Source organism: Papaver somniferum, unplaced genomic scaffold (assembly GCF_003573695.1).
Source record: "Papaver somniferum cultivar HN1 unplaced genomic scaffold, ASM357369v1 unplaced-scaffold_115, whole genome shotgun sequence".
NCBI classification, from domain to species: Eukaryota; Viridiplantae; Streptophyta; class Magnoliopsida; order Ranunculales; family Papaveraceae; genus Papaver; species Papaver somniferum.
The window spans coordinates 3,589,763-3,610,889 of record NW_020620492.1 but is presented as its reverse complement, the minus strand read 5'-3'; the positions used below and the strand labels follow the sequence as shown (position 1 = coordinate 3,610,889).

At 37.0% G+C, this 21,127-nt stretch overlaps 2 protein-coding genes and 1 non-coding gene across 5 annotated transcripts; 1 reads left to right on the top strand and 2 right to left on the bottom strand.

Moving 5' to 3' along the window:
• Positions 1 to 1,156: 1,156 nt before the first annotated feature.
• On the bottom strand, positions 1,157 to 2,819 carry LOC113329149 (OPA3-like protein). 2 transcript variants are annotated; one of them, XM_026576111.1, is made up of 5 exons: positions 2,687 to 2,819; positions 2,514 to 2,574; positions 2,029 to 2,163; positions 1,846 to 1,932; positions 1,157 to 1,689 (listed from the first exon to the last, which is right to left on the bottom strand). In XM_026576111.1, the coding sequence occupies exons 1-5, from the start codon at positions 2,776 to 2,778 to the stop codon at positions 1,447 to 1,449; spliced, it is 618 nt and encodes a 205-aa protein (XP_026431896.1). In that variant the 5' UTR covers positions 2,779 to 2,819; the 3' UTR covers positions 1,157 to 1,446. The 2 variants fall into 2 exon arrangements, with proteins under 2 accessions (XP_026431896.1, XP_026431897.1); XM_026576112.1 differs by having other exon boundaries at positions 2,514 to 2,776.
• A 152-nt stretch (positions 2,820 to 2,971) lies between these two features.
• LOC113329148 (F-box protein CPR1-like) lies at positions 2,972 to 5,473 on the bottom strand. Of its 2 annotated transcripts, none has more exons than XM_026576110.1 (3): positions 5,365 to 5,473; positions 4,028 to 5,279; positions 2,972 to 3,767 (listed from the first exon to the last, which is right to left on the bottom strand). In XM_026576110.1, the coding sequence occupies exon 2, from the start codon at positions 5,276 to 5,278 to the stop codon at positions 4,070 to 4,072; it is 1,209 nt and encodes a 402-aa protein (XP_026431895.1). In that variant the 5' UTR covers position 5,279; positions 5,365 to 5,473; the 3' UTR covers positions 2,972 to 3,767; positions 4,028 to 4,069. The 2 variants fall into 2 exon arrangements, with proteins under 2 accessions (XP_026431895.1, XP_026431894.1); XM_026576109.1 differs by having other exon boundaries at positions 3,766 to 3,883.
• A 10,084-nt stretch (positions 5,474 to 15,557) lies between these two features.
• Positions 15,558 to 15,631, top strand: TRNAI-AAU. The gene has a single exon. It is a non-coding gene; the product is annotated as a tRNA-Ile (tRNA).
• Positions 15,632 to 21,127: the final 5,496 nt, after the last annotated feature.

Genomic DNA, 21,127 nt, shown 5'->3' with positions numbered 1-21,127 from the left:
TGTTTGGGTGCTCGATGAGGTCAACTGGAAGATGTTGCACAAGGATATACCGATAGACGATATGATAGCTGAAATGCATTCTCGGTTCGGTGAACTTTCACCAATTCAGGTGTTAGGTTTCAGTCCCGAAGCCGTAATGTAATTTTGCTCGGTTGGAATCACTGGGTTTGTTGGTTTAATATCCAAACAAGCAGCTTTGAAGAGCTTTGCTTCGCTAACAGACGGTAAGATGGTGCAGGTGTGTTGACTCTACCGTATGTGTTAAAACCAATGCCAACAGTAATTTGACCACCCTATTCTTTTGTATTTGGAGCATACCACCCTCTTGGATAGACACTTAACTCAATGACGAACTCTGTGCATTGGATGCAGTGGATTTTCTTTGGGGTCCAATGAAATCAATATGATGTTTTGTTGTTTTTGCTTAATGTTGTTAATCTTGGTTGTTAAGCAACTCTGTGACATTTGGCGTGTATCTTTTAACTTTGCCAGTATGCTGTCTCTACAGCCAGGTTTCGATCCTGGGACCTGTGGGTTACGGGCCCACCACGCATCCGCTGTTGTTGACTGAAAGCTGAAAGACTGGTTGTAGTTGAATAAATTTACTTATACCAGTCAAGGTTATTCTGAAACCTTACTCAGGCCGCATTCATGTTGTTTACCGGCCGCATTCATATCATGATCATGGGATAATCCTACCAACTGCATTAACAGCAGAACTTTATCACCTTAACTGCTCAGGTTAAGCAACAGCATGAATATATCAATCATTAAACGCAGCTTGTTTTCACGAGTTGCATCATGCCCTGGGATACTTCTCTTCAGTCTCTAAAAATCTGGGATTGCTACAATTTCCAAGTTTTCGTCCTCAAAATGACAATGAGGTAGTATTATCATCATGTCCTGAAGTTAATGGCACGACCACCAGCATCTGTCTTAGTTCGCTGAAGTTAGAAAATTGCCCTTCTGTGATATTGACACATGATTTGGCACTATATACTTCTCTGCGGTGCGGGAGTTATGGATGACAGACTGCAATGAAGTGAAAGAATCTACACCCTATGATATCGAATCCCTCGTGAAACATAACTTTGCAGCTTTATCCAGAATGAAGTGGTCAGTATGAAGAAAAAACATAGAGCTAAGAAGAACATTATGCAGTTAAAATGCTAGAACTGCAGCATGTAATGCTTGAACGTATGTATATATTGAAGCCACGGTCACCACTAGCTATTGCTACAATTTGCTCAGTGAAGACCACTCCCTCGTGTACAACAAATTTCCAGATGACAAAATGTTTCCCAACATAACTACTATAGAGAAAATTCAATAACAAAGGTGCGCTTACTTTTTTAACTGATGCAATCATTTGGTAAATGGTTCAGGTCAACCTACCCACACGTTTATTCGAAACTATAAATTTTGCGAGTGTTCTCTACGTCTCGATCAATGACCAGGTGGGTCAGAGGACTCGGGATCTTCAGTTGTCCGAGCATTGCTTGCTGCTGACTGGCCATCATTGTTCGAATGAACTTCTGAGCCTGATTTGGCATTTTCATTGCCATTAGGATACCTAAAGTTGAAAATACCATAGAGTCCTCGGGCCTTAGCTAGCTGCTCCAGTTCTTCCAGTTCCCCTCTAATGAGCTCCAGTTCTCTTTCTAAATGTTCCTCTTTTTGCTTTATTGCCTGCACATTGAACCGTACAAACGGGTATCCAGATTTTTTAAACTGAGCTCACTCTTATATCAAAAGTAACGGTAGAATTTTCAGACCCAAAGTAAACATGACATGAACGAATAATGTCATGCCCCAAAAGTTGATATACAATCAAGTATTACGTACCTCAAGCTCCTGCGTCCGTAACTCCTCCTTTCTGGCTTCAGATTTAGCACTTCTGTGAACCTCAAAGATAAGAGCAGCACCAGCAACCTTGACAAAATAATGCACGATCATGAGCCAGAATATATATATATGTTGCACGGCACCTCATGTCAGATATATTTTTACAAAGAAATAACAACTTACCGAAAAGACGAACATTTCTCCAAGAAGGTCTGCAGCATCTTTAACAGCGTTCTCTTCATTCAAAGGTTGGATCGCAACATCAGTTGCATGACCGTAAATCCTTCTTTGCACAGTTGTCGTAAGTCTGTGGTTTGTCTGGCACAGAGAGAAGCAATATGAACAAGCATACGTTTATAGTCAGTTATACTCGCATGGACTTCTGAGTGTGTTTGCAATTCTACAAGTGGTGAAAAATGAACATTTACACCCTAACTTGGCTTCCTCGACATACTCATTTTCTGTTCTTTTTTTTCTGATTTAGCATCCAGACAAAAATCCCCAATACCAAACCGGGGTTAATATCCCCAATTCATCATGGATATATAAATATATAAAAACGGAAGACAGGTAATTCAAAAATTGATCTAATAAAAATCAAATCATGACATTAGATGTATGAAATAATTTACACAGTAAACCAAAATGTCAAGATGAAAGCAGCAAACCTGGGCGAAATTGATGATGAGTTGGCGAAATCTGGGGTGTTTTCCAGCTTCTAGTTTTAATCTGGTAGCGATAGGTTTACAAGCGGTTTTTAAAACAAGAGTACCAAGCTTAAAGAGAGGGAGACTCATTTCATAGGAAAACTGGAATTTGATTGGATTAACAATCCACTAACCTTGAATTCGAAGTCAATTTTTGTTGAAAAGGAAGAAATGGGTGTAATTTGGGAAGAATATTGAAGGCTGCTTGCTCATTTATTTCCTTCATTTCTCTCTTTCTTGGTTGGATGTTCCTCTAGCTTGACCCTACGACAGCAAGACAAAAAATAGTCAAAGAGATGACATTTTTTTTTTTTTTTTTTGAATCTGGTGGATCTGCCTAACTTGGTTAATAATCTTGATCTGCCAGCCTTCAAGTGGTGTCGTGGTGATTTCGTCTTGGCAATAATGTGTGAGAAACATTCAGCCGTCAAGTCTTATTTATAGTACACACTTTTTTTTCTCTTTTGTTAGTTATTTTGTGTCGGTAGTTATTTTTTAACTTCCGGAAATAAAAAGGTCAAAAATTAGTTTGGTTTCATAATTTCAAAATGATTTCTAAAAAAACAAAAAATAATTTTTGTGAAGCAAAACGTTTTTACTTATGACTTCTGCTCCTGATGCGGCAGAAACAGATTTGTATCTAAACGCGCTAGGCGCTAGCCTTAGAGTCTAGTTATACACACTTTTTGTAACTCACACTAAAAATGTGAATAACATGTTTGACTTTGACTGATATCCTATTTTTGGAATGAAATTAACAAAAATGACCTTTGTATGAGACTTTATGGAACCCGAAGGCTGAAGCTAATTGTGGCATAAGATTTATATCAAATTGCGAATCCACAAGTTGCTACCCCACCAGACTCGCCAACTCCACCACTAATCAAGCTAAGAAAATCTAACCAACTGGGATTAGTCCGGTTGGTTAGGGGTTGAACTCTCAAGTATAGGTTAGGGGTTCAATTCCCACAACTGATCAAAAAATCAAGCTAAGAAAACCTATCTTACAATCAATGGTGCAAGACTGATCGGATCAAACCAAGTGATAGTTTGGTGCTGTAAATCATAGTAATTGGTAAGTGAGAAAAACGAAAGTCTTTCCATTTCTTCAGGCACTGTCAAAGAAGTTGCCAAGCAGAGTACCGAGTATTTGGAAAATATGACAGGTCCAGACAAAGTAAATTCTGCAAGCATTTGAATTGCACCTATGAAATTCTGCAACAGACGGAAATCGTACATTAAAATAAATTAGAAACAGCAGCCTAAAAGATGACACAAGTAGGCTAGGAACTGAACTTCAAACTTTAAACACCAAGCAGAAACACAAAAACCTGGAACACCAAATAAGATACAACTCGTTACAATCCATTTCTGTTCCCCATATCAGGCAAAAGAAAAAAGACTTCATGATAAATCTAACTAAAAGAGCATTCCATGTTTGATATATTCAAGTGGTATTAGCGCATAACACTCACATTGACTTGCTTTTCTTCTCAATACTTTACTCTTCTTTACCATCACCACCACCAGTACTCATCTTCTTCCGAGGAGTCAATCCAATCTTCTTCGTCGGAGGCCTCCCAGTGTACTTTCCCAAGATAAATTCCCGTGCCCAATGAAAATAAGCTCTCCTCATAGAAAGTTGTACCGAAAGCGTCACTAGTTAAAGATTCATCATGGACGTTAATAGTTTCAAATGTGACATGTTTTGGGTCATACACGACAATATGTAAACATCTATCAGCCAGTTCTAACCCTAACACAAGCTTTCCATTATTCAAAATTTTCAAGGGCATAAAAATAGAAACTTGCCCAAAATGTTCTCTTAGCTTAACGGTGAAAAGTTCAGTCCATGATCCCTCCTCCTCCTCCCCATTGTATTTCAACTCCCACACGTCTAAAACCTCAGTACCAGAGCAAAAACAACAAAGTGATCCCCCTAAAACACACAAACATACCATGGCATTTTCATCAAAAGCCGGCAGTGGCACCGCATCCAAGTCTTCCGTCTCGGACTCAAAACGAAGAAGAAAAATGCGGTGCAAGAAATTGCTCCGTTCCAGTTGTGCTGTCCAATGAAAACCTCCGTTAACAGGCCAGCGACCCATATCAGTTATTCTTGGATAATGCACACCATCTATCGGAATGCTATCAACTCTTCTCCATGAATTTTCTGTCAGAGTATAAACATATACATCACAAACAGACCAGCGACCATAAAAAGCCTGTGTCAAACGTACCACTTTGAAATCCTCAATTTGTTCATCATAACCCAACCCATATTCTACATAATTTCTGTCCTTAACCTGCTTTCCAGTAGTTGGATTCGGTAATCTCTTACATTCGTTCATAGTCGGGTTCCACAAGATAATAACACAGGACAACGATGCATCGTTCATTAAATCAACGTGCCTTAACAAAACCAAACCATTACAACATCCTAAAACCTCAATTTCCTTCTCGTTGGATTCATCAGGGTATTCGATATGACATGTTGTTTCACACGTAGATAATGATGTAGCATAACTAAAGGTATATATATCATTTTGATTATGGAACATGAGATTGATTCTGCCAATTTCAACAGCATAATCATTTCGAGCTTTAAGAAATTTAGGGCATTTTAATTGATTGTTCCACGATTGGTTTACGCACCTGAATCGTACGATTGACTTCAAAGGAAGCCGAATAAGAATGTCTAACAGGATATCCCATGGTAGGTTCATCCTGCAATAAATCAAGAACAGTTTACTAAAAAATAAAAAAAAAATCAAATCAAATAGAAAAAGAGTGTGCGAGACGGAGACGGAACCTGCTAGAGTCGATGAAGGTGTTTGGGTATGCCCTTTAAACCTTCAAATTGAAAGAGAGATGAAGAACCCTAACTAGGGCGAAATCTAATACTTTTTGGAAGGAAATGAAATGGAAAAGTGGGCAATAAAAACCAAGGGTTTAAGTAGGTGTTTATCTCAAACAATTACATTCCAATGGATGGTCATAACCTCATTTGACTACTTTAATCACGACTACAGCAACCACAGTGGTTCGGTAGGAACCTCGGCTCGACCCATAAGCAAAGCATGAGCCCCTGAATGCAACCATCCCAACGGCAAATTCCGCCTATCGACGGGACGGTCCGAAGGAAGGGAGTCCCCTTTATGGCCATTTTTTGTAAGTTGAAACCTAATGCATATGTGCAATGGTTTGGTAGTTTGCTTTTGATAATATCAAAATATCCCTCATTTTTAGTCCAACTACTATAATTCCTTATGTATCCTATTTTGCAAGGATATAATTGCAAAGAAAACTAGAATATAACATATCTAAAAATCCGTGCCTTGAAATTTTATAAATTTTATCTTGTTGATTTTTTTTTAAAAAAGATTTACATAATGAGTATATACAGAATGACCGCAAGAATTTAGTGAAGATGGTCAATGGAGTTGAATGCACCAGTGGAGGATGCTAAAGTGGGCCTGTGGGCATATAAGGCATGATAAAATCAGAAATGAGTATGTCTAGGGCAAACTTGGAGTAGTACCAGTGGAGGATATACTCTCTCAACATCGATTACGTTGGTTCGGACATCTCCAACAAAGACCACCTGATGCCCCAATCCGCTTAGGACGCATCACGCGGCCTGAAGGTAGAATGAAGCGTAGAGGACGGCCGAAACTGACCTGGGATGATCTAATTATACGAAATTTGACTGGACGAGGTTTGGAGAGAGAGTTGGCGCTTGACGGAAACGCATGGAAAGTAGCGATCCATGTGAATGAGGTATTTACACGAGGTACGTGAGTTGACCCTATTACTTTTGAATCTCTCATTTTCTTAGTAAGACTGTTTAAACCGTGAACATGTAAACCGCCATGGCAGAATTGTGTGCAGTGTGAAGGGGGACTCCCCCCGTAACCCTGCAGCAGGGACATGGAGTATGTAGGTCCATTAATGATCGCGAACGCATAATTCCATTAAAGTGATGGCTATTGCACTCTCTATACCGAAAACGAACAAGGCACGAAATGTGTAAATAACTACACTTACCCTAACGATGCCAAAAAGGTGGATAAACACCGTTAACCGTTTTTCAATAAAACGGCCAAAACCAGCCTAGTTTTGATAAAAATGGCCTAAATTTGTAACCCTAAAAAAAAGAGAGGCATATATGTTTTTCACCCTATTTATATTGAGATGTGTGGTTTGTGATTCATAAAAGATGATTCACTTATATACCAGTCACTAATGAAATCTCTATGAATAGGGCCTGCCATGGTGTTATGTGTTCGTCATGGAAAGTGGTGCCTATTTATAGAATAAACGCGGAAGCGAATGAAAGACTATACTGATAATAATTTTGGTGTGTAAACTCTCGTGTCTCAACAGCTTATTTATAGTTTAACAAACTTGACGGCTATTCAAAACACTTTTCTTAATAAAAAACTCTTCTAGAACAAGAAAAACTTGTTTCTCAAGTTAATTCGACTTCCAAATATGACAAACGTGTCAACTGTTTTTGTTGATCCACCCAAACTGTGTCAACTATACTCGTTGATCCACCCAAACTGTGTTAACTATCGTAGTTGATCCATAGGAACCATAGTCTTGGTTTACGATTTCCAACGAATGCAAATAAAATTGGAGCCTCATGCATATATGCAACGCAAGCCTTTGCACCATTCCATGAATATAAGGTTCATTGAGGATGTCATTTATGGTTGTTTGTGCTAGTGACTTACGAGCCGGCCACCTCTTTTGGTTTCATTTTGCAATTTCGGAATATCCAGCGAACTAATATCAATGGTTGTAGAAGTTTGGCAATGAAGTCTAGTAACATCATAGACAAGTGACAAAGCCATTTGATGTAGAAACTTGAAATAAAACCGAATAGTAGAAAGGTCAGAAGCAGAGATGCATCTACTGATAGTGCAAAAAAATCGTATTTATGCTCATACGTGATCATAAATTTTCTGGGTCATACCGGATTTTGAGATCTGTACTTATGCTCACACCTCAATGGCTTGAATTTCGTGATACGCACGTTAATATGTCAAGTTGTGTAACTTTTTATTTTTTATCACCTGAGCTTGTTACTTATATTTTATTTGATGCCAATACAAAGTTAGGAGTCACAAATCCAGTGAATCCAATGACGAAAATTATTTTGTTTTACATGAATTTAGTAATTCATGTGAAATTTTGCACACCTAGTAATCTTGAAACGGTAATGTAGTTTTAATCTCTCGGTGGTTTCAATTTTATAGGAAGAGAGAATATATTAGATTATGAAAGAATGTAGAACTAGGCTACCAACGCTAGCAAAGAAAAGAAAAACAAAAAGCACTAATAGGCCCAATTAAGAATAGTATGAGAAAAATTGGTATGAATTTTGTTTCCAGCTGCTGCAGCCCATGAGAGGATGAGAACTTTTACAATTTCACATAAATCTCCATCTGTTTTGAAATTGTATTTGTCTTGAAAGGTGCTGCAGTTTCTTTCTGTCCATAGTGTCCAAGCGATAGCTGTAGGGATTAAGTTTCAGATCACCTTGCTAGTATTGCTTGAAATATAGTTATTTTTGTCCATGAATGAGCTAGAGCATGCATAGAATAAGGAAAAACCCATGCCCAATGTTTGTCTGGAGTAAGAGCAGTCCAAGCAACGTGTGCAACTTTACAATGAATTAAAATATGCTCTTGAGATTCTGTACTATCACCACAAGAATATAACAATTATCCATATTCATTCCTATTCAATGTAACATATCGATTGAGTTAAGCTTCCCATGAATGACATACCATTTAAGGAAGTTAATTTTAGGAGTGATACATGCTTGCCAAACAAACTTACAAGGATAGTTATCCACACCACCAGATGCGATCAAATTGGAGTACAAAGCAGCGGCGGAGCCAGAATTCAAACGATGGAGGGGCCATTTACGAATCAACTTGTAACAAAAAAGTCATCAAGAAACTATTGCCGTTAGAGACCTTTACATTTTTCAAAAATCACTTAGTTTTGTTGTTGAGAGACGTCCATTTTTTGTTACTTGATCTTGTCGTGCAAGACCCCCCACTATTTTTTTTCCATTTCTTGTAGTATATATAGCATGTACTTCTTTAAGTTGTACAGCATGACCTCTGTAATAGTATAACATTTGGAATAACATAGCATATATACGATTTAAATTTAAGAATTAGAGTTTGAGATTATTTGGTGTGTACACTTATTGGCATAAACACCTAGAATCCGAAAAATAGAAAATTGTAACAATTTTGGGAAAAATTAGGATACGTGTTAGATATAGGAAATATCTCACAGAGATTTGTGGGGAATTAGAGGGGCCACTAACTACAACTATGAAAATGTAGGACCAATTTTACCAAATCTATTGGAAACTTTGGAAATTGTTGGGGTGGCCATGGCCACCCAGAATTTATACGTAGCTCCGCCCCTGGTACAAAGATTTGACGGAAAATACCCCAGAATTATCAAGTTTCCATCTTCTAGTGTCAGGTAAGCTGTCCAACATAGGTGGAGAAGAACCAATAATGAGGAAAAGAGATGCCAGCCGATTGATTTCAGAGTTAGAAAGAGTTCTTCTAAAATCGAATTTCCATTCACCTCTTCAGAAAAAATGTATCAGCTCTAACTGATCATTCTCTCCCTTCTTACTAATAAAACTTCTAATTTTCAGTTTTACTTTTTTTTTTTTTTTTTTTTTTTTTTTATTTTTATTTTTATCTGCGAGATATAATTCCTTTTTTATGGTTATGAAGAAGCTGTTGGTGTATGTAATCTATAAAGCGAATGGGTAAATTCGGCACCAACTTTGTGTTGGGAGATGACTAAATGAATTATGCTTTTCCAAGTTAATTTCATGTTTGTAAGCTTGGGTAGCCTCATGCCTTCCTATATCTCCTTACCTTTTTTTTTCTTCATTTTCATCTATTAGGGTAGTCTGCAACCATTTGTGCACTGATAATGCTTTGGAGTTCGTTAGGCTTCTTAAGTGCAAAACTTGCATTGCTTTGGAGGTTTCTGATTTATGCGTACACTTGGTCAAACTGAGTTGTTCAATCTATATTTTGGGAGTTGTATGCTAGCAGTTTGTTTGGGCTTTATTGATTATGTGCATTGAGATGTCTGATTTGTGAATCATAAAAGCTCATTGACTCATTATATATACCGCTAATGAAATCTCTATGAATAGGGCCTGCCATGGTGTTATGTGTTCGTCATGGAAAGTGGTGCCAATACTGCTAGTGTTGCATATAAACCAGTCTTTTCCCTCTAGTCTTTGATATGATACTGACTTCAAGTTTGTAATGGTTTAATAGGTTATTCCCATAGTTCGGGGAAGCTTGTGCTAAGTCAATATATGAAGTTCAAGGATGGATACATGATTTCTTCTTTTCTGGCTGTTAACGAGTACATTGACTCGGCTGTTAGAGACGGCACAGGTCAGTTTGTACACCTTAGTTGTTAATATTGTTATTTACTCTTTCCTTTCTTAACTCTTTTAAGAATCGTGCACTATTATATTTCGAATAGTAACCGTGATTTGTTTCAAGTGTCAAGGGCATATGAGAAATTTCATTTGTAAATGTGTAGTTTGCGTCTTAGTATTCATTGATGTTAACTCCTTGGAGTATCAGAGAGAATGGGGTGATGATTATGTTATTTCTCTATTGGCCGAAAATGATGGCATTATGTATTAGCTCTAGCTGACCTGTGGGTTATGGTTTCCGTTGCGCCACTCTGATATGTTGATCGATGATTAACTCCAAAATCCCATAAATATTTACGGGATGGGATGTCTCTAAGTAATTACTTGGATACCCTCTGATTTTGTTCTGAAGAAGGCACACAAAATATACAATGGTAACATTGTAGAAATCTCTGTCGTCTCGGTAGTCATCTCTAGAAGGAATGCTGGAGGTGTTTCCCTAGCTCCGCTGCACTCAAGCCTTCCACAACAATCTTGAGTTCAACAGTTTGTGATTTGTCATATTCTGGTGGCCTCAACAAGAAGTAATTCCTCTCTTTGGCTCTGCTATGTCACATAGATACTGGTAGGGTTTTTACAAAACTACCAACCTATGTCTTGAATCAAAACTCATAAATGTTGGTTAAACTTCAACATAGAAGTCACTAACAATATGGTTAGGACAAGATTAGGAAATTGATGTAATCCTAAGGGAATTAGAAGTCATCTAGTTCTAAGAAAAGGAAAGACATGTAATAAGGTAATAAGACTAGGAAAAGGAATTCATAGTTCTATATATATATGATCACCAAAGTTGTGGTTGATCATATGAGCAAGATTAGAGCTTGTGTTTAGTTTTGAGAGATTTTCTAAACATCAATAAAGAGAGTTGTCTTTATATAAGCTAAGTTTCATCTTGCAGTTTCCATTAATTGGTATCAGAGCTTGTTTCTGAGCCATGGAAAACGAAACCACCATTGTGGGTGCAAAACAGTTCACGCCACCATCAATACAAGTTCCAATCCTCAACGCCACAAACTACACAGTATGGGCCATGAGAATGAAGGTACTGATGAAAATCTACAAAGTTTGGGAAACAATTGATCCTGGTACATTGGACCCAGACAAAAACAATGTTGCCATTGGATTACTCTTTCAAGCAATACCAGAATGTCTTGTTCTACAAGTTGGTGAACAAGAAACTTCAAAGAAAATTTGGGATGCAATAAAGACACGTAATCTCGGAGCTGATCGAGTTAGAGAAGCTCGTCTGCAAACCTTAATGTCTGAATTTGAAAGAGTGAAGATGAAAGACACTGATACTATTGATAGCTTTGCAGGAAAGCTATCAGAGATAGCCTCAAAAGCTGCGTCACTTGGACAATCCATTGATGAAGATAAACTGGTAAAGAAGTTTCTCAATAGTTTACCAAGATCCAAGTATATTCATATCATAGCTTCTCTCGAACAAGTCTTAGATTTAAAGATGACTAGCTATGAAGATATAATTGGAAGATTGAAAGCATATGAAGAAAGAATCCTTGATGAAGAAAACAATGGAGAAACTCAAGGAAAACTCTTGTACACAAACTCTTACCAACAAAACTCTGTGACAAGAGGAAGAGGTCGTGGAAGAGGTGGTAGAGGAAACAGAGGCCGAGGAAGGGGAGGAAGGTTTAACTCACAAGATAGAACAACAAGTCAGAATGATCAAAACCAAGGGAAAGAAAAGAAGGATAGATCAAACATTATTTGTTACAGATGTGATAAACCATGACACTTCTCCTCTGTATGCCCTGAAAGAATACAAAAGATGGAAGAAACAAACAAGAATGAAACAAGGGAAGCAGATACAGCTCTTTTCATGCACGAAGTTGTATTCTTAAACGAAGGGAACCTAATACCAAAGAACTACGAATCAAAGGATGGAGAAGAAGGAATCTGGTATTTAGATAATGGATCCAGCAATCACATGACTGGTAAGAGACACTACTTTTCTGAACTCAATGAGAAAATCAAAGGACAAGTGAAGTTTGGGGATGTATCTTCTGTAGAAATTGAAGGGAAAGGATCAATTCTATTTCAGAGCAAGACCGGAGAACAGAAGCTTGTCACAAACATCTACTTCATCCCAAACTTACAAAGCAACACTCTAAGTTTAGGACAAGCTACAGAAGTTGGATGTGATGTTAGAATGCGACAAGATTATCTAACAGTTCATGACCCGAGTGGAAGACTTTTAGTTAGAGTCTCACGCTCACAGAATAGACTCTACAAGATAAGTCTCATGATTGGAAGGCCATTGTGTCTGAATATGAGACTGGAAGATCAGACATGGAAGTGGCACGCAAGGTTAGGACACATAAGCTTTAGAACTTTAAAGGCAATGTCTCAAAACAAGATGGTTCGAGGACTACCACAGATAAATAATGAAGCAAAAATCTGTGAATCATGTTTAGTTGGGAAACAAACTCGTCAAGGTTTCCAAAAAGCAACAACATTCAGAGCCTCAAAGCCATTAGAGCTTTTTCACGCTGATTTATGTGGTCCTATTACACCACAAACCCTTGCAAATAATAAATACATATTTGTTATTATAGATGACTTCTCAAGATATATGTGGTCTATTCTTATGAAAGAAAAGAGTGAAGCATTTGACAGATTCAAAGCTTTCAGAAATCTGATAGAAAAAGAGCTAAAAGAGGAGGTCAAAATGCTTAGAACTGATAGAGGAGGAGAGTTCACTTCCGTAGAGTTCAACAAGTTCTGTGAGTCAAATGGAATCAAAAGGAAACTCACAGGACCATATACACCACAACAAAACGGAGTGGTGGAGAGGAGAAACATGACTCTAATGGAGATGACAAGAAGTTCTTTAAAGGCTATGCAGGTACCTAATTATCTATGGGGAGAAGCTGTACGACACTCCACATACCTAATAAACAAGATACCTACGAAAGCTCTGAAAGACATGACTCCATATGAAAGTTTGCGAAAGAGAAAACCAAACATAGATCATTTAAGAGTGTTTGGTTGCAAAGCATACGGAAAAGTTGATACTGCAACTCTTAAGAAATTGGATGATCGATCTCAGACTCTTGTGAATCTAGGAATTGAGCTTGGATCCAAAGCTTACAGATTATTCAATCCAACAACGAAAAGAGTGATAGTGAGTCGAGATGTGGTATTCGATGAAAAAGCAAACTGGAACTGGAAAGAAACTAATGATGGACCAAGTAGGGATCTAGGAATGTTTCACATGAGATGGGATCAAGTAATTGATGAAGGAGAAGGACACATAATCATCAATACCAATGGAAACAATGATGTTAATCAAGAAGAAGAAGAGAATAATGAAAACACTGAGAATAACGAAGAAGTAGAAGAAGAAGAAGAAGAAGAAGAAGAATAAGAAGAAGAAGAAGAAGAAGAAGAGGAGATCGATGAAATAACTCAACCCATTCCACTGCGAAAATCAACAAGACAGATATAAAAGCCACAGTATCTGGAGGATTATGTTCTTCAAGCTGCAGAAGAATGTGAGATTATGCTACTTTCTGTTAATGATGAACCAAGGAATTTTCAGGAAGCAAAGGTCTCGACTAAATGGACACAAGCATGTAGGGAAGAAATTATTTCAATAAACAGAAACAAGACTTGGTTTCTAGTTGATAAGCCAGATGGGATTCAGATTAAACAAGAATCTTATGCAAGGAGAATTCTGAAAGAAGCAGGACTTGAAACTTGTAATCCAACTAAGATACCAATGGAGTTTGGACTTAAAGTTTCAAGGGGACAAGAAGAAGCAGAGATTGATTCAACGAGTTATAGAAGAAATGTTGGATGCCTAAGATACTTATTACACACAAGACCAGATTTGGCTTTCTCCGTGGGAGTAGCAAGCCATTATATGCAGAGTCCACGCAAGTCTCATGGTGATGTAATAAAGCAGATATTGAGATATCTAAGAGGAACAATCGGCTGTGGATTGAAGTATGGTCGAGGAGGATCAAAAGGAATTGTTGGGTATAGTGACAGCAGTCATAATATTGACCAAGATGATGGAAAAGGTACAACTGGTCATATATTTTATCTAGGTGAAGCACCTATTACATGGTGTTCACAGAAGCAACACACTGTAGCCATCTCATCATGCGAAGCTGAGTTCATGGACGCAACAGAAGCAGCTAAACAATCAATATAGCTTCAATAACTGTTGGGTGAAATCAAAGGAATATTACCTGAAAAAGTTCTCATCAAGATTGATAATAAGTCTGCAATTGCACTCACTAAAAATCCAGTGTTTCATGGGAAGACGAAACACATTCACAAAAGGTATCATTTCATACGAGAATGCATCGAGAAGGAGGTGATTAATGTTGAACACATACCAGGAACTGAGCAGAAAAAAAATATATTGACAAAGGCATTAGCTCGGATCAAGTTTGAAGAAATGAGACAATTGATTGGAGTACAAGATATGTCACGGGTAAGGTTGAAGCTTAACGGGGAGAATGTTGGTTAAACTTCAACATAAAAGTCACTAACAAGCTGGTTAGGACAAGATTAGGAAATTGATGTAATCCTAAGGTAATTAGAAGTCATCTAGTTCTAAGAAAAGGAAAGACATGTAATAAGGTAATAGGACTAGGAAAAGGAATTCATAATTCTATATATATATGATCACCAAAGTTGTGGTTGATCATATGAGCAAGATTAGAGCTTGTGTTTAGTTTTGAGAGATTTTTATAAACATCAATAAAGAGAGTTGTCTTTATATAAGCTAAGTTTCATCTTGCAGTTGCCATTAATAAATATATACTATATGGTTACAGATTTTCTAGTAAAGCTACAAAAAAATTTATAACAAGAAACCAAAGCAAATTTTCCCACTTCTTCCTCAACAAGAACACCCTTACGTTCTGAATGATAGCTTTGGTGAAGAAGAATTCTATATATCTTATTGAAGTAATAAACGAACTACACAACGATATATATACAGGGAAGCTAAGACATATACAAGGGAAGCTAAGACATATATCTTATTGAACTAATAAACGAACTACACAAGGGAAGCTAAGACATAAAAGGAAAACTAATATACATTCCTAACATAGCATATTACTCTATTCTAGAATAGTCTAGAATATTATGTTAACACTGAAGCCACAAAATATGCGCCTTATGTTCTTATTGATTGAACTATTTTGCCTTTCGCTTATTATTGTAAACAGCCCCGAGTGTTCTTTGTAGTTTGTATCCCTCTTATGGAAAGAATGGTCCAATGACTCCATTACTTGAAGTTGTTATTATCCACCAACCTAAGGCCTTGGTTATCCTTGTAGGAAATCTTCACAGGTGGCTTCTGTTTTTATTCTTCTGTTTATTATACATTGCAAGTTTCTTGAATTTACAATCTGTTGTTGTGCTGAGTCTAAGATTTTAATGAACTGTAATTTTGTGAAATCCCAATTTTCTGGAAACGATTAAAACTTGTAAAAAGCATGTTCACAAATGGCCCATTAGCTCAGTTGGTTAGAGTGTCGTGCTAATAACGCGAAGATCGCAGGTTCGAGACCTGTATGGGCCAAATACTAAGGTTTTTCTTATTTTAAATTTTTGCCAAATAAGTTTCTAACAACTTTGGGATAATAGAGTTGAAAATCTAGACTTGAAGGTGAAGAGTGCCAGGGATTCAGGTAAATTAGGTTCTGGCATGAAGCAACTGAAGATTAAATCGAAAGGTCAGTTCGCAACAATGTAGTTTTGCAGACGTTTTATGCTCGTCTTGGCATGATGATTGAAGGAAATCCCAATTTTGTGCAAGCATCGATTTCCCGCGGCATGTAATGCTTGAATGTATCAAAGCCATAGTTACCATTGGCTATTGCTACAACTCTTGGGTGCAATAATCAAAAAAAAGGAAAAATCAAATAAGCAAAAGTTATTGATACTTAGCTCCTTTATAATGGAAGTGATCGATTTGATGAAACGAATGAGCTTCCTATATCTCCGCAACAGCAACAAGGCAAAACTTTGGAAAAACAGAGTGAGTCACGTGTTCAACACGTTGCCCTTAAGACATTAGCGCCCGGATACACTCAAGTGTGATGCTATAGACCTCACAGGACGGATATCTCCAGGATAAAACACCCTACTACACCTACTACTAGCATATGTAGTAGATGCTCAACTTGAGCTTGGCAACTCAGAAAAAACCGTTAAGTAAAATCGCGAACTCTTAAGAAACGCTATAAAATATTTTCCCTTAGGGGTCTCTCTAAAATATAGAGCAACCCCTTTCCCATAGATTTTACAAAAGTAGTGAATTTGTTTATATAATTGACAAATACAATTTAAGAAGAAAATCCCATGTGGGACTAAAAGTTTATATAGTTTCTTAAAACTACTAAAAATTGGAAACTCCACATGTGGGACTAAAAAGTTTCATTCACAAAAAAAAAAAATTATAATTTTTTATTAAAACTTTAAAAAATTATTTTTTTATTAATCGTTTTCCAACAATCCCCCACATGAATGAAAACTCAATAAAACATGAAAACACAGATAGATCTTGGTAAATCAACATCCCAACCTCACGATCCAAACAGACTGATCGTGCAAGTGTTGAAATCATACTAGTCATTTCGACGTCCTCTCCCTCACACAAAAGTGTGTTGACCCCAGGTCATACTATGGATTGCATAAATCATAATAATATTGAGAGCTTTCATCTTTAGTTCTCACATGGTGAGACTATAGGTATCTTTCACCAAAGTGAAAAAGCATGAACTAGTGAACCCTTAGTGACCTTTAGGTCCTAAGTTCCAGTAATACCAAAACCATCAAAACGAAAATCACATAAAAAGCGCAGGAAATACCATTTTAGGCAGAGGTGTCCATGAGGTCTTGAACCTTTGCTTAGTGAGATATTACCGGAATTACTTGCTAGAGACAGTGAACTATGTCTTGAACTGCTAGCATTTGATGTAATTCGCGATAACAACCACGGGTGATATCTCCAAGATTGCTGCCAAGCTCGTGCCGTTTTGTCCAATTTGGCCCTGGACATATCCTGTTTCTCAGAATGCTCTAGAGAATCAAAGCTCATATTCTCATAGGAAGCGGCCCACTTCCTCATTCAGATAGGTGAGTTTCCATAAAGAGTGTTACTGCTACACCCCACTTCAATCTTAAATTGAAACTATAGAACTCATTAAGACTTCTTAAAAGTCATCCTTCACATGCAGTCACACTATCACGTCTACACCATAGGGAAGGGACAGAGAATAAAATTCTCTGATAGTGTTTACCTTTACCCACCACAAATTAGTTGTCTCATTCGAAACCTTGATCTTGGGATCTCCAGTCAGCAAGGTTGAGTATCCTTCATGGCAAGTTTAATTTATGAGCTTAAGCCCCTCCCCTTCGATGTGTTTCTAACATCTCTTTGGATGAACCTTTCGTCAAAGGTTGCGCGATATTCTCCTTGGACTTTATCCAATCAATGGAAATAACGCCAATTGAGATTAGTTTTTAGCTTTAGCTATTATAGCTTGGCTAACACAGTATAGATATAGCTGGCACAGGCCTATGCCAGAGAGGAATGTCTTCTAAAAACATCTTAGGCACTCAGCCCCCTCTCGTGCTTTATCTATCAATACTCTCAGATTCCATAATGAATTGAGCAATATATGTTGTTTGGAAATCTTCCAAAACAAACCCTGATGCTAGAGTGAAACATATCCACTCGTAGACTTAAGACTCCTCTGAGTCAACTATCCAGTTTGCATCACAAAGTCCTCAAGGACAGCAAGATACCTTTCATAAACAAAAAAGGTAATAGAGTATTTTAGGTACCAATACTCTACTAAGTGCATCCCAATGCTCTTGCTCTGGACAAATATATCTACTTAACTTACTCACAATAGGCAATGTCTGGACACTTACAGTTCATTAAATTCATCAGACATCCTATAACTCTTGAGTATTCAAGTTAAGATACTCCATTACCCTTAATTTTCTTGAGTCTACAAGAATAATCGTACGGAGTACAAGCAGGCTTACAATCACACTGATTGTATCTCTTAAGCACAAAATTCAACATAATGAGAACGACTAAGACTATAAATGCTAGATTATCTTCTAATCCTCATCCCTAAGATTACATCAACATGGCCTAAGTCTTTTAAGTCAACGTTCTCATTGAACGCATGTTTTTTTTTTAGTGGAATTAATCACATCTAAGTTTGTATCAAGTATAAGCATATCATCAACATACAAGCATACAATCACACAGGCATCCTTAACAAGTTACTTATAAATATACTTGTCAGATTCATTAACTTAAATCCACTATACATTATCACATGATCAAATTTTCCACGTCACTGTTTACGTGCTTATTTTATAAACCATACAAAATTTTGTTCAACTTACAAACTTTGTCATCATAACCTTTCACTACAAAGTCCTCAGGTTGGTCTATGTAAATTTCTTTATCTAATTCACGATTTTAGAAAAGCGGTCTTAACATCCATCTGATGTATCTCTAATTTGTTTATGACAACAATAACAATTAGCATCTCAACGTAAGTAAATCTCGTCACATGTGAATAAGAATCAAGGAAATATACACCTTCTTTTAGTTTATAGCCTTTAGCTGCCAACTTAGCCTAATATTTTTCTACAGTTCCATATACCTAATGTTTCCTCTTAAAGACTCATTTACATCTCATGGTCTTACTCTCTGGAGGTAAACTATAAACCTCCCAAGTCAGGTTCCGACGGACTGAGTCCATTTCACTAAATGAAGCTTCTTACCAGAATGGGGTTTCAGTAGATATCAAGGCTTCTTTACAAGTCCAGGACTTAGACTAAGCTAGGCATGTTATGAATTCGGCTTCATAAGAAGTCTAGGGATCAACAACACATCTCTAATGAGGTACAGGTTTAAGAATAAACATCTTCAAAGAACTCAGCATCCCTAGATTATGTAATCGTAATCACACCAAAGTCAGAAAAAATCACACCAAAAATCTATATTTAGAAGTATACTCAGCATACCTTATATGAAGACACAATCAACATTTTTGGTTTCTATCTACTTCTTTTAGGAAGACGAATGGCAAACTTAGTCAAACACCCCCACACTTTGACATATTCATAAGAAGGTCATCTACCTTTCCATAAATCATATGGAGTTTCATCTAATCCTTAAGGGTACTATATTCAGGATATACTAGTTAAGAGGACTTCCTCCTCCCACAAGACCGCAGGTAATCCTGAACTAATCAACATGGTAATTATGATCTCCTTAAGGATACAATTAATATGTTCAAGGCTTCTAATTGGTTATCAACTTCAAGTTTATACATCTTAAGGCTTTTAAGGCATCATCATTATCCCTAAGCAATTATACAAGATAGTACCTCGTACAATCATCTACAGAAGTTATAAACCATCTTTTACCACAGTGATTTTGGGTTGAACTCATGTCATCTAGGCGTAACTGAATTAATTCTAAAGGCTTAGAATTACTTTGAACATTTGTGCTAAAAGATTTTAAAGCATATTTGATTCTTCACAGATTTCACTTTTGTGTTCAAAGTCCAAACTAAATTTGGGTATGCAGCCTATGCTATCCAGTTAAGCATTGACTTATAAGTTTACGGTTACAAGCTTACCACATAAAACAATCAATCACATAAAGAAAGCACAAGAATCAACTATGTTCACATCATCAGATTTTTCTGTTAAGCTTATATAGACCCAAAGTCCTATAACTCTTGCTTAAAAAATAACTTCCTTGTTACAACAAGTTTTCTAGATTCAATTAAGATCTTAAATCTTTTTCCATCTACAATAGAACAAGATACAAGATTCTTGCATATGCTTGGAACATGAAAACTTCATTCAATGTGAGAGTATTACAGATATGAGCTTCTGCTCGACCTTTTCCTTTTATGCAACCTCTATTGCAGATGAGTTACTCAAAAAGAGTTATCGACATCCCCTATCCTCTGATAGGAGGTGAACATGTCTCTGTTTCAACAAACATTCTTGGTGGCTCCAGAGTCCACCTTCTGGTCTCTCACATTGGTTGTTAAAATAACTTCCGACATCATGTGAATAAACTCGTTCTAATTTGTTTCAACTAAATTAGCATTAACTTTCTACTTATTAAGGTTTTATGTTGTCTACACTTTACTACCGTATGGCCCGGAATTTTACAAACATAACAATCACCCTTAATTAAAGTAACGTTGGATTCAGTTTTACGAAACATACCTTTCTTATGAAGACTACGGTTAGAGTTGTGTTTGATATTCCCGACTTTGTCAGCTATGGAAGATTTGTGTTCATCCACATGCGCCTGGTAGCCATGTTCCTTTTCAATTTCATGTCACAATCTTCGTTTATACTCTGACCACGGACACGGTAATTTCCCAATCACCTAATACACCACATCTCACAAACCTTAGTTCCGAAACGGAAGATAAAATATGAGTTTTGAAGATAATATCTAGATTTACAAACTTCATTTGAACCACCATATCAAAAAACTCATGATTACCCCATAAAAAAATACTTTAGTTAATAACAAAAGTTTGCCCGTCAGAATTTTTCAGGAACATTTGTCTTTTTTGTAAAATATCAAAAAATTACTTTTACAACTCCAAAAAATCTGAAATTTTACGTGGGTAACTATCAGGATGTCTAATACGTTGTGTCAAAATGGTTCATCGAAATTCCTTCTAGGTTAAGAGATAATCTTGAAACTCTACAGCTGACCAAAAAAATTGTTTTTGTTTTTCAGCTCCCTATATCTCCGCAACAGCAACAAGGCAAAACTTTGGAAAAACAGAGTGAGTCACGTGTTCAACACGTCGCCCTTAAGACATTAGCGCCCGGCGACACTCAAGTGTGATGTTATAGACCTCACAGGACGGATATCTCCAGGATAAAACACCCTACTACACCTACTACTAGCATATGTAGTAGATGCTCAACTTGAGCTTGGCAACTCCGAAAAAACCGTTAAGGAAAATCATGAACTCTTAAGAAGCGCTATAAAATATTTTCC